The sequence below is a fragment of the Myotis yumanensis genome, unplaced genomic scaffold (genome assembly GCF_028538775.1).
Source record: "Myotis yumanensis isolate MYYU_CA2020_CCGP unplaced genomic scaffold, mMyoYum1.0.hap1 SCAF_4, whole genome shotgun sequence".
Taxonomy (NCBI): Eukaryota; Metazoa; Chordata; class Mammalia; order Chiroptera; family Vespertilionidae; genus Myotis; species Myotis yumanensis.
The window spans coordinates 42358831-42371705 of record NW_027223755.1 but is presented as its reverse complement, the minus strand read 5'-3'; the positions used below and the strand labels follow the sequence as shown (position 1 = coordinate 42371705).

Below are 12875 nucleotides of genomic sequence, written 5' to 3'. Positions count from 1 at the left end.
CATAATTTACATTTGTGGTTTTAAAGCTCTTTTTGAAAAACACATTTAGGAGTTTGATAAAAGCCTTTCTCCAAAAATGCAAACATGCCTATGCATATAAAATGTTACATGCCCTCGAAGTCCAAATATAGTTCCCCTCAATTTATAGGGAACTCACCAACCTCAGATAAAGACCCCTTAGTTAGGAAATCATTTACATTTTTAAGAGATCTTTCTCCTAGCTTTTCAATAGCATGGTCCCTTGAGTAATTTACATTTGTCATTTTATAAGAACTTATTTACCCACAACTTGACATTAACAGGACAGTTCTTCCAAACCCTTTAAATTCTTGCAATACTAAAAACAAACTCTGGTGTCCTTTGTCTACTAATATTAAGAATGCTCACAAGATGTGTGGCCCTGAACTAGGGGGTGGCAAAGAAGAGAATTCCAAGATATTGTCAAGGCCAGTGACCTTGAAAAGTTTATAATCTATTTGCACAGTCTGTTCTATTAAAAAACACACACACACACTCCTTTCAACAATTTACTGACCATTTTGAACAAAAACAGGTGTAGTTTTTAAGATGAAACCATTAGCCCTAGTAGATCTGGCACAGTTCATAGAGCATCGGCCTGTGGACCAGAGGGTCCTGGGTTCGGTTCTAGTCTCCGTTGCAGACTCCTACCTGGCCCGGGGCTGTGCAGAAGGCAACCAATTGATGTGTTACTCTCACATTGATGCTTCTCTGTCTTTCCCTCTCTCTAAAAATCAATGGACAAATATCCTCAGGTAAGGATTAAAAAAAAAAAAAAAAAAAAAAAGATGAAGCCTTTACATGGATAGGAAAAGCAATTCTGTAGAAAAAGAAACCAGAAAATAGAGTCACAGAAATTAAAGAAATAACACAACCAAACAACTACATTTTTAAAGTAACTTATACCTAAGAATGTGTCTGATTTAGCAAATACACCTAGCTTAAAAAACTAGCCAACTTCACAAGTCAACTTGAAAACTGGAAATACAAAAACACTGAATTAGCTGTAATTACTAAACTCAATAGAATTAATAACTCAAAAATGACACATTCTATAAAGATTTTACCTACCAAAAAAATTTACTGCAAAATATTAAGACAGTAAAGATTTAAGCAGCTGGGGAACAAAAAACATGGCTGGTATGTTATACACCCCCATTATCATGCCCATGGCAGACATCACTAATTAATCACACCACACTTTTCCTCCATTGAGTCTCATAATTTCAACAGAACCTTCCGGTAGAAATCAGGAGGGCATTAAAACTGAACCTGTTTATTTCCTTGACAGCTGTTTTAAAAATACTATTCAAATCAACTAAATGAAGCACCAAAAGTTTATGTATTTAACGTTCAATGAATTTATACTAAATTTTATTTATTTTGAGGTGTTTCCCAACACACAAAATCTTCTTTTTTTTTTTTTTAAATATATTTTATTGATTTTTTACAGAGAGGAAGGGAGAGAGATAGATAGTTAGAAACATCGATGGGAGAGAAACATCGATCAGCCGCCTCCCGCACATCTCCCACAGGGGATGTGCTCGCAACCCAGGTACATGCCCTTGACCGGAATCGAACTTGGGACCTTTCAGTCCGCAAGCCGACGCTCTATCCACTGAGCCAAACCGGTTTTGGCATCTTCTTTAAAAGTTTAAAAATTTCTTTATTAAACAGAATAAAATACTATGGTCAACATAACTTTATTAGTAAAAAATACATTTTTAAAAATGTAAACACCCTCCCCCATGAAAGGGTTCTAGAAAACTGCAACTAACAATACTTTTGGCAGCCTTCATTTTTTACCCAATTTGAATTAAAAAAGGACAAAATAACTTTTTCTGAGTATTAATAAATAAAATCAGACATGCCTATAAGACTTAGGGATTAAAAAATACAAAGTATAATACATATGTATAAATCAAGTGAGAGAAAGAAGCACTAACTTTGTTCTTAAAATTTCAATGAAATACAGGTCAATATTAGAAATACTCTAAAGAGAATGTATGTGGCCATTTAAGATTTCTGTCCCTTACAAAAAACAATCCTAGGTAGAACAGACTCCAGAAAGGAGATGATACCAAAGGAAATAAAAACCCTGGAACGCTAGGATCATATTACAGGTGGGTGATGTTTAGCATAAACTACACTAATGGGAAGGAGTGAAAACCTGGATTCAGGAAGTTGTATGAGAACACTGTGGGGTGAGGAAGAGTTATTTCCTAAATCCTCAAATCTAGCAAAGAAAGACCATATTCTAAAAACCAGAAGGCTCCAACTTCCTGGCCTCAATAGCAGTATTCAAGTATTATATAAATATAGACAAGGTTAACAGATGACAACACAATGTCAGGAATATAAACACTATTTACCTACCCAAGTCCAACCTCAACTGGTACTGATACTAAAAATAATAAATTGCTCTGAGAAAGTATCTTTTAGTGTCCATTAGAGGAAACTGAGTATATGTGAAAATACTTTTTCCGTGAAGTTCTTTCAGAAGCTGTAAGCATAAACTCAAATTATATTTACGGATTGTAGAACTCCCTACGTATATCCATTCCAATCTTTTCCCAACATTGCACTATACCGCACTACTTTTTGATCCCTAAGTACAAAAGTATACTAAACATTCCTGCCCAGGGCATTTTTTCTCCCTAAAACAGGAGTGAAACACGATCTGTAAAGACTTGAAATATTCCTGAAGTGTGTCTAAAACCTTTACGAAAACATTTGCAACCAAATGTCACTTAGTGCTTTTTCCTTTGCACAGGCCACTTACTTGGAGGACAATGAATTTACAATTTGCCTAAGTTGCCAAACTACATACGGAGGTAAAAGCAAACCAACTTTACTCCATAAAACAATTTTGAGTAAATGAGCATGACACCAAGAAATGACACCAGGGTTAATGCCTGAGTAGTTATTGCTAGAAAGAGACTTAGAGAGCAAAGAGAAATAAATTCTCACTTAGCTTACATTTAAGGGGCGCCTTTTTTCCAAAGTGGCTTTAATCTTAGTGGCAGTACATAAACAGAGCACTTACAATACAGAACCTATCTGATAAATGGGGGAGGATACCTAAAGACTTACCAAAGGTTCTGCAGAGGGCCAGTTAAGGAAAGCCAGTTTTCCTACCACTGAAAGGAATGAAGGGGGAGGCAAGTCACAATAACCCGTCGTCTTCCTGTAACCTTGTCTAGAAAAACAAGTGTCCCAAATGTGCACAGTCTAGAGAGTCTAGACCGAGGCTCCAGCCTTTGGTAACGAGTAAGGAAAAGCTATGACTGAAGCCCCAACTTACCTCCTGGATGCGCTTCCTGGCCCGCTGGAGCACTTCTTCGTAGCCCTTCTGCCGCAGCTCGCTGAGGCTTTCGTAATACTCCTCGGGGTCGTCGGTCTCAGTGAACAGAACCTGGGAGAGGATCTTCCAACCGCAGGTGTCCAGGCCGTGGCCCAGGTAGACCTGGAGCTGGTAACACAGAGTGTCGATCTCCTGCTCCGTCATCTCTGGGGCGCCCCCAAACAGCACGGTCCACATACCCGAGGGCTCCTCGGGGAAGACCGGCAGGCACGGCTCCAGCTGCGAGTTCACGGAGCACAGCTGCTGGTGCACCGCGCGCAGGTCCTGGAAGGAGAAGAGCCCGGCCCAGCTGCACTCCTCGGCCGCGGACTCTAGTTCGGTGGCCGGTTGCTCCGGGTCGGAGATCGCCAGGGACGCCGGGGCCGCTTCGTCCTCCCTCACCATTTCCAGCACCTCGATCTCCTCGGAGATGGCCCCGCAGGCGCTCACTACCCGCACCGAGGACACGGGGACCTCCTTGGGCGCAGGTGGGACTGCCGCAGCGGCGGCCCCCGCCACATCTCTGCCTTCCGATCCCTTCCGGGCCGGGGTGGGCTTGGCCCGCACGGGGCTCCGGAGAGGGCTTTCCGCCCCTTTGGCGGCTGAACTCCGCAGCAGCGAATCCCCCCGAAGGTTGCGCGTACTCCGCGGAGAGCCGCTCTCCGCCCAGGCCGGGCTCCTCCGGGGCCCCGGGCTCCTCCCCGGAGTCGCAGAGGCAGTGGCCTCCGGCCGCCCCTTGCCCGCGGGGCTGCCCGGCCCGCGAGTCCCGTCGGACGCGGCAGCACAGGACTCGGCGCCCCCTCGCGTCCCCGCCGGCTCCCGGGAGCCGCTCCTCTGCCTCTGGGCCGTCCGGTTGTGGCAGGTTATGGCAAACTTGCCCTCGATCTCGTTCCAGGCCACAATAAAGACGAACTTGTGCTTCTCGCGCTCGTCGAACACATGGGGCCGCACTGCCACCCAGTCCGATTCGAGCGTCTCCTCCAGCGCGAACGACATGGTGGCTCCGGCGCCAGGCCGCGGGGGAGGCGACGCTGGTCCTGCCCGCCCGAGGACTCACCGGCTGGCTGCGCCGCGCCCCCCGCTCACCCTCGCCGGGCGCCTTCAGCCATCTTAGCGTCCCAGCCGGCTCTCCTCGCTTGGCCGCCCGTCCTCTCCGCACTCGGACCCGCCGCGCTCCTTTGTGGACCGGCTCGCGGGAGAGACAGACAATGCGCGTCCCTGGAGCAGGTAGTTCACATGGTCACGTGCAGCCGGATCTGTTTACAAGCCCCGCGCTGTGGCAGCGCCCCGCGCCCGCCCGCCCACCGCGCGAGGCCGCGGTGCTGCGTCTGCGGCGCCCAGGAGGTAAGACGCGGGTCCCGCGGGGCCGGCAAGGCCGGCGGGCGGTGGGGGCCGGCGGTGTGTGCGTCTCCTCCGCTCGCCCGGGCCGATCTCCCCGCCTCCTCCTCTTCCCGACCGCGCGGAGCTGTCTGACGGATGGACGCGTCTCCTCAACTCTGAGCTTCGGTATCGCCACAATGTTAGCATTCGGCTGCTGACGTCGGCGGCTCCACGAGGGACGTAAACACCGGCACGTGCCGCACGCTGGTGACGCGGCGGCGGCGGCGCGCACACCCCGCCCGCGCGCGCCGGCGCCGCCCCTCGGCGTCTCCCCGCCCCTCCCGCGAGCACCGCGCTCCGACTCTTTCCTCCCTCAGCTCCGCCACCGCCTCCCGCAGGTTGCGGGGTCTGAGGGGGTTAGAGTGACAGGTGTGCCCCGCGGGCCAGGTGGCCTCCGAACCCCGGGAGGAAAGGAGCAAAGGCTGAGGAACGGAGACTTTTCGAACTCCAGCCGTTCAAAGGGGGCCCTCAAATGTAAGTCTGCCTCCATCCCCCTGGGGGGAGTCGGGGTGGAGAAGTCCTGTATTCTGTACTCCGTAACATTACGCGAACCTTGTGATGAACTTTTGGGGTTCCCCCAAACTGTTGGATGTACCCTCACACTCTCGAGACACAATTTCATCGGTGTTTTATTGCTTCAGGTTTCATCATTGTGCAGTTCTTTGAGCCTCATTTTGAGATCATTGGTTTGAGCACTTTTGAAGTTGTGTTCAATTAGGAATTCCCAGAATGCACATGCAAAAAAAATAAATAAATAAAAATCATGTAAATCTGGAGAATGCTGCTGTCCATACTGAACTATGATAAAACATTCTTGAAATATCCTAGTGGATCTTATGATCCAGTGTACGTTATTGGCATTTTTTTCTTATTCGTGTCCAGTTCATGTTGCAGGTATTCTGCATCCGCAGTAAAGTACAATGAGAATTCGTTCTTTAACTTTTATACATATTTCAAAAACATATGCAAAATCGCTTGAATTAACCGTGCATTGTCAGCTACACTTACTTTACTTCAGTGTTGTCCTGACATCTGACTAAACAGCAAAAGTGTTAGCCCCGTCACTCAGCAGGACATTTTAGACCTATGGATCTGCTTTGACAATGAAAGGGAGGGGGGCACTTTGGGCAGGATGAGCCAAGAGGGAACAGAACTGGCTTTTAAACCTTTTTGTAGTTCTTTATGTGGAACCACACATTTTCAAAGCTTGTAAATGAACTTGTGTCAACTCTCAGATGCAAATCAGAGAAGGTAGGAAGAAAGAAAACCCATCACAAATAGTTATCACCATCTAAGCAAACAATAGCACATTATAGAAAAAAATTTTCATCTTTTCTACTGAAAAGTTACTCCTGAAAGTTTTTCCTGATAAAAAGTGGGCATAATCACTAGGTCTCTTCATGTAATACATTATGGATAAGTCTGAATAAGAATAAGCAAACAAAGAATATGTTTATAGGAAACATTTTTATTTACATGTATTGCAGTATTTATCCACAGATATAAAATTATGCCTTATCACTGTAGTACTAAAGAAACTTGACTGGTGGTCACACGGGTATTAAATATTTTCCCCTAGTCCTCTGGCCACTGTGTTTTGTCAAAAGGGTTGTTTCAATGGTTCTTGTTTCCTCTATCTAAGTAATTGTTACACTAGAAATGAAAAGAAACAAACAAAAATTCCCATGGAAGGCTACTGTAGTACTCTACAATTCTTTGTTTAGGTCTGTATCTGATTGTCAAGCGAGATCTCTGAGTGTATAAATTACTCCCTGGGAATACGTAAAGCTACAAAAAAGGGGTTGAAAATGTTTATCTCTTGCAATTTTTTTAAACTGCTGTGAATTGTTAGGTAATCTGGGAAATGCTTTAACTCTTTAGGTCTTTTAATAAAAACCATACTAGTTTACATAGTGATTTTCAAATTTCATAGCATTTTCCTGCACATATTTATTTTATCTTTATAATAATTATATAATATAGGTATGAAAGGAATAAATCTTTACATTTTATATATAAAAATAGTTTGGATTAGTTAGGTTAAACATCCCAGGATTGGGAGCAGGGGACAACTTGAGTTAAGGGCCTAATGGACATCTGTTCTAGTTAGATTCTCTCAGAAGCAGACACTGAAAAGTCAGGAATGTCCAAATGTATTGGAGGGTAGTGGATGGTGTAACACCTGTGAAAGAAAAAGGACTGAAGTAGAATTGGAGCTCCAGACCAAAGATTAGGTGTGTGTTTTTTAAATTTTATTTTTCAATTACACTTTACACTCAATATTATTTTGTATTAGTTTCATGTGTGCTGCATAGTGTTAGACAATCATAAACTTTACAAAATATTCCTCCCAATATTTACAGTACCCACCTGGCACTGTGCATAGTTATTACAATATTATTGACTATATTTCTTATACTGTACTTGACATCCCCTCTGTACTTTTTAATCCCTTCACCATTTTCACCCAGTCCCCCAACCTGCTTCCCCTCTGGCAACCATCAGTCTGTTCTCTGTATCTATGAGCCTGCTTCTATTTTGTTTGTTCATTTATTTTGTTCTTTAGATGCCACTTATAATGAAATCATGTGGTATTTATCTTTCTTTGACTGACATTTCACTTAACACCCTCTAGGTCCATCCATGCTGTCGCAAATAGTAAGCTTTCATTCTTTCTTATGGCTGAGTAATATTCCATTGTACATATGTAGCACTACTTTTTTTTATCTTCTCCTCTATTCATGGGCACCAGGGTTACTTTCATATTTAGGCTATTGTAAATAATGCTGAAATGAACATAGGATTGTGTCTGTTCTTTCAAATTAGTGCTTTGGATATATACCCAGAAGTGGAATTGCTGAGTGATAAAGCAGTTCCATTTTTAATTTTTTTTTTTTGAGGAACCTCCATACTGTTTTCTTTTTTTATTGTTGAATTTATTGGTGTTACATTGGTTAATAAGATGATATAGGTTTCAGGTATACAATTCTATAATACATCATCTGTATATTATATTGTGTTGTTCGCCACCCCAATCCATACTGTGTTCTATAGTTGCTGCAGCAATCTGCATTTTCACCAATAGTACACAAGGGTTCCCTTTTCTCCACATCCTCACCAACACTTGTTTTTTGATGATTTATTGATGATAGCCATTCTGACAGGTGTGAAGTGATATCTTATTGTGGTTTTAATTTGCATTTCTCTGATGCAAAGATTGTTTCTTTTTTCTTTTTCTTTTTTTATTGATTTCAGAAAGGAAGGGAGAGGGAGAGAGAAATAGAAACGTCAATGATGAGAGAGAATCATTGATAGGCTGGAGAATTCTCTTGCTCTTTCATTTGGGGGTTGTTTCTTTGTCTCCTCATTTTGGCTGTCTGTTTGGGTTTGTGACTATGTATTCCGTAGATCCTCTACACCTCTGAATCTCTAGGGCAGGACTGTGTCAAATGCTGTTTCTGATTAAGTAGATCAGGCAAAGCTTCAAAACCTCCAGAGACTGCTGCTGCCTACAGATCGATAGGATTCTGACTTGACTTGCCCCAGGGTGGGGCAGTTGCTTCTGCCTGGAGTCTAATTGTTATTTTTAGTCTGTTAAGTGGTCTCAGAGCAAGGTGTTTTCCAATAGGGTGTGTCAACTGTCTTCTCCCCAGGCAAGTCAAATGTCTGTTTGGGAAAGATGTCCTCTGCTGCATGAGGGAATGACTGAGCACAGGAAACTAGGGTCATCTGCCTTCTGAGCTCTAACCCCTGAGTCCCCAATCCTGGCTTCTGCTCACTCAGCTCTAGTCTACTCTGCTCTCCCTCTGTCAGAGCACAAGGTGGGTGGCTCCACAGGGAATTTTGTGCATTGGTCCTTTAAGAGGGTGCCTGAATTTTCAGCAATCACTCTCTGGCAGACAGCAATCCCACTGCTTTTCACAGCCAGATGTTATGTGGGTACCCTTCTCAGTTGTGTTCTTTGCTGGGGGACACAGCTTGGGGATTAGATCCCAGAGTTCTCAGTGGCAATCCCCATAGCTGAGATATCTCTCCGGGACTTCAGTTGCTGTCTGTGGGTGCCCGGCCAGTCCTTTAGCGCCTCCGCCCCTCCTACCAGTCCCTATGCAGTCTCCACTTTCGGTGTCAGGGTTCTCTCCTGCAAATTTTACATTGATTATTCAGGACGTTTTTCTATATTTTATTTATTTTTTATTGATTTCAGAGAGGAAGGGAAAGGGATAGAGAGAAATATCAATGATGAGAAAGAATCATTGATTAGCTGCCACCTGCACGCCCCACACTGGGGATGGCGCCCACAACCTGAGCATGTGCCTTTGGCCAGAATCGAACCTGGGACTCTTTAGTCCGCAGGCTGGCCTCTATCCACTGAGCCAGACCTTTCTGTATTTTAGTTGTAATTCCAGTTTGTTCCTGGGAGCATGTCTGTGCAGCATTCACTCACTCTGCCGCCATTTTTAATCTCTCCCTGATCGGTCTTTTTAAGAAATAGTGCCACACTGGGGGTTCAGTGTTGCTGCTCTGTTGCTGGCAGGTTGAACATTCAAAGCAGACAATTACTAGATTGACCTTCATTAAGTGGGAGCCCATGTTGTTTGACCCATGCAGAGCCTCCATCTCTGCCACTGTGGCCATGTCATATGTTTGCCTTGTCATGCTAGTGAATGTCAGCTGTGCAAGATATTTTGTCCACTTGGTTATTTGGTGTCCAGACCATGTAGGTGCTGGACCATTGGGCATTAAAATACAATAAAATAAATTGTCACACCTTGTGTCCACTGTCTTATGTCCATCTGCATATCTCTTTCCCAGACCGTCTTGTCTCTGATATTTTAATTTTTCTCTTTCCAGGTCCCTGATCATTAACCACGAATCCATGTACATTTTTACGTGGGGCCATTCTCCTTTTGTATAAAGTGGGTGACCAGGTGCACCTTCTGAAGCTCTGCCCACTGGGAAGATTTGCCTTTCACACAGTGTCTCACTACTGTCTTTCACAGCCACCCCTGAATAAGGCTATAATGCAGACAGCATCCACTTTTAGTTTTGTGTACTGAATCAGCCTAGCCATAAACCAAGCTAGGAGTTTTTCATCCTCTTTCAGCTGGTTAAATGGGAGGGCCATATGGTCATTTGTGGTGTGTTTTTTGTTTTGTTTTAAAGAATATTAGTATTTTATTTTATTTAGAAAGAGAGAGGAAGCAAGAGGGAGGGAGAGAGAGAGAGAGAGAAACATCCATGTGAGAGTGCAACATCAATTAGCTGCCTCCTTCCCCCTGTTGGGGGATGAGTCCATAATCCAGGCATGTGCCCTTGATCAGGAATTGAAACAGCAACTTCCTGGTGCATGGGATGGTGCCCAACCAACTGAGCCACACCAGCCAGGGCAGGCCCATATGGCCAGGACCTGATGCAGAGCCATTCTCTACTCTGAGCCCTGCTCAAAGCTGGCACCTTCTATATATGGGTTGGGCAGTTTTCCTAGGTGTGGAATGTGTTGCCTCCAAAGCCAAAGAGGCTTAACAGTCATTGTGCTTCCTTCATTGTCGTAGTGGATGTATGATGCAGCAATCTGTCCTTTACTTTGAAGGGAATGTCCTGGCTTGCACCTGACCATGGTCTGTGCAGAAACTTTACTGAATTGCCAAGTACTTCAATTTTTATAGTTTATCTCCCTCCCTCTGGAGTACATGTATCTTACCAAAGTCTCCAGCATGCTAACACCCTCTTACTCATGCTGCCAGATCAGCATGATGTCACCAATGTAATGAATCAATATGATGTTTTGCAGTGTGTCCAGATGGTCCAGATGTCTTCAGGCTAAATTATGACAGATGGTAGCAAGTTAACATGGCCCTGGAGCAAACTGTTTCTGATCTTTCCTGATTGGGATAGAAAAGTATACATTTACCAAATCAATGCTGTATACTATGTACCAGAGACTATATTATCTGTCCTAACAAAAAAACTACTGGCTGGGCAGCTGTGATTAAGAATACTTCTTTGTTGAGCTAGCAATAGTGTCCAGGATCCATCTGGTCCTTTAAGAGTCAGACCAGCAAATTAAACAGATATTCCAGGAACTTCCATGCCTGCATCTTTAAGAGTGGCGTTAATCTCTGCTATTTCTCACTAGGATTATACTGTTTTTGACTCACTATATAGGTGGGAGGGGTGCACAGGCTTCCACTTGACCTTCCCTCTATGATAGCTCTCACCAACAGGCCCAAGGTGTAGGTTACTGCCATGTATGTCCATCTCAATTATATATTTAGGGATCAGGGAAACGAGTATCTAAGTGAGTTCACAGACCCAGTGGACTCTTACTTTGGCCAAGACTCCATTTATTACCTGGCTCCTGTATGCCCTCACTATAGCACAGAACCCATGATGAAATTTCTGGTTGTTAGGTATCAGTGTCAACTTGGACCCTGTCTTCAACAGTCTTTGAAAAGTGTGAGTATTCCCCTTCCCCCAGTGAATAGTCACAAGTACATGACCCAGATTCCTTTGGGGAAGCACTGGGGAAATCATTATGTATTGTAGGGTTCTTCATACTGGGACCCAGTCATTTCTTTAGTCAGTGGGCACCAGGTCTGAAAACTGGTTCAGGTCCAGAATCTGGGCAAGAGATTTGCGTGGTGGGGAGGAGGGGAGAGTAGTGCAGGGCAACTTCCCCTCAATTTCCTGCTCATCCACTTTACTCTATTTTGATTCTCTAAAGCAGTGGTCGGCAAACTGCGGCTCACGAGCCACGTGCGGCTCTTTGGCCCCTTGATGGGCCACGAAGTTTCAATCGCACTGTATGTGCGCTCCTGCACGTGGTATTTTGTGGAAGAGCCACACTCAAGGGGACAAAGAGCCACATGTAGCTCATGAGCTGCAGTTTGCCGACCACTGATCTAAAGTATTAAGCAGTGCCTTTTGGCTGCTCAGTTATTTTGCCTTTGGGGATGCTGTGTTCTATTAATCATCCCCTAACTAGTGACCCTCTGGCTTCTGATGGTGAAATGCTACATTGGCCTTTCTTGCTCCAGGGCTTCTCTCCCCATTGCTTTCATTGAGCCAAATTCTGTTGCTGCTTTTCCTGTCATTAACCCTGGCCTGCATAGGAGACCCCCCTCACATTGCTAATGCCCTTGGTGAATGGTGTATTCTTTAGGCCTCCCTGGGAAACACAGTCCTTCTGGCTTCATATGACATCCATTCCAGCATTCCCACTTCCCTGAGTCTTTAGTCCCTCCCTCTTCTGTATACCATGTGAATTCAAGCATTTCAATTCAGGATCTGTGAAGGCTATTCTGTTTCCCAGGTTTCCAGGAGTTACTCTAGCTGCAAGTTACAACATCCTCTAGGGTCATAGCTTAAATATTAAATTATCTTGTCCTGAGAGTGTCAATAAACAAAGTTAGTTACAGCTTTTCATTATGTCTATAGGGTGAAACTTCATAACAGTCCTGGCTGGGCAGGTCAGTTGGTTCGAGCGTCATCCCAATAGCCAAGGTTGCAGGTTCATCCCTGGTCCGGGCACACAGAATAATCAATCAATGAATGCATAAATAAGGAGAAAAACAAATGAATGTCTCTCTCTCTCTCTCTCTCTCCTCTTTGACTCTCAAAGCAACAAATAAAATTTTTACAAAAGAAAATTCCCATAACAACCCTCAAATTCCATTATTCTTATATTTATTATTCCCCTTACATTTCAAATGGCTAAATCATTGCACCAGCCAGTGCATTCCTTTCCACTGGCACATTGTCCTAACTCACCCTCAGAGAAAACTTTAGAAACAGGACTCACCTTTTGCTAGGGGCTCTCTGTGCTATACCCATCACTCAGAATGGGATGCTTATTGCTAGTCAGGTGGGGAGTGATCTAGTCTCCAAACCCCATCTTCTTGTTTTCTTGGGCTACTTCTAGTACCATCTGTGCTGGCTGGGCTCTCTGGGAAGCAGACACTGAGGGAGTGAGCAGTGTAAAAAGTTTATGGAGAGGAACACCTATGAAAGAAAAGGGGAGGGGGCTGCATGGGTAGAGGGGCATCAGCCTGGAATCTCTGCCAGACCAATGGAGGAACTTGAGCAGTGCTTGTTAGATGAGGTGTAAGCTGCACAGGAATGGCTAGACAGCCTT

At 44.5% G+C, this 12875-nt stretch overlaps 1 protein-coding gene across 2 annotated transcripts in view; it reads right to left on the bottom strand.

Moving 5' to 3' along the window:
- Positions 1-4920, bottom strand: part of JMY (junction mediating and regulatory protein, p53 cofactor) — a 68712-nt gene extending 63792 nt beyond the window's left edge. For both annotated transcript variants that reach the window (XM_070412240.1, XM_070412241.1), the window contains exon 1: positions 3323-4920. In XM_070412240.1, the coding sequence (XP_070268341.1) occupies positions 3323-4357 (1035 nt within the window). In that variant the 5' untranslated portion in view covers positions 4358-4920. The remainder of the gene's footprint in view (positions 1-3322) is intronic.
- Positions 4921-12875: the final 7955 nt, after the last annotated feature.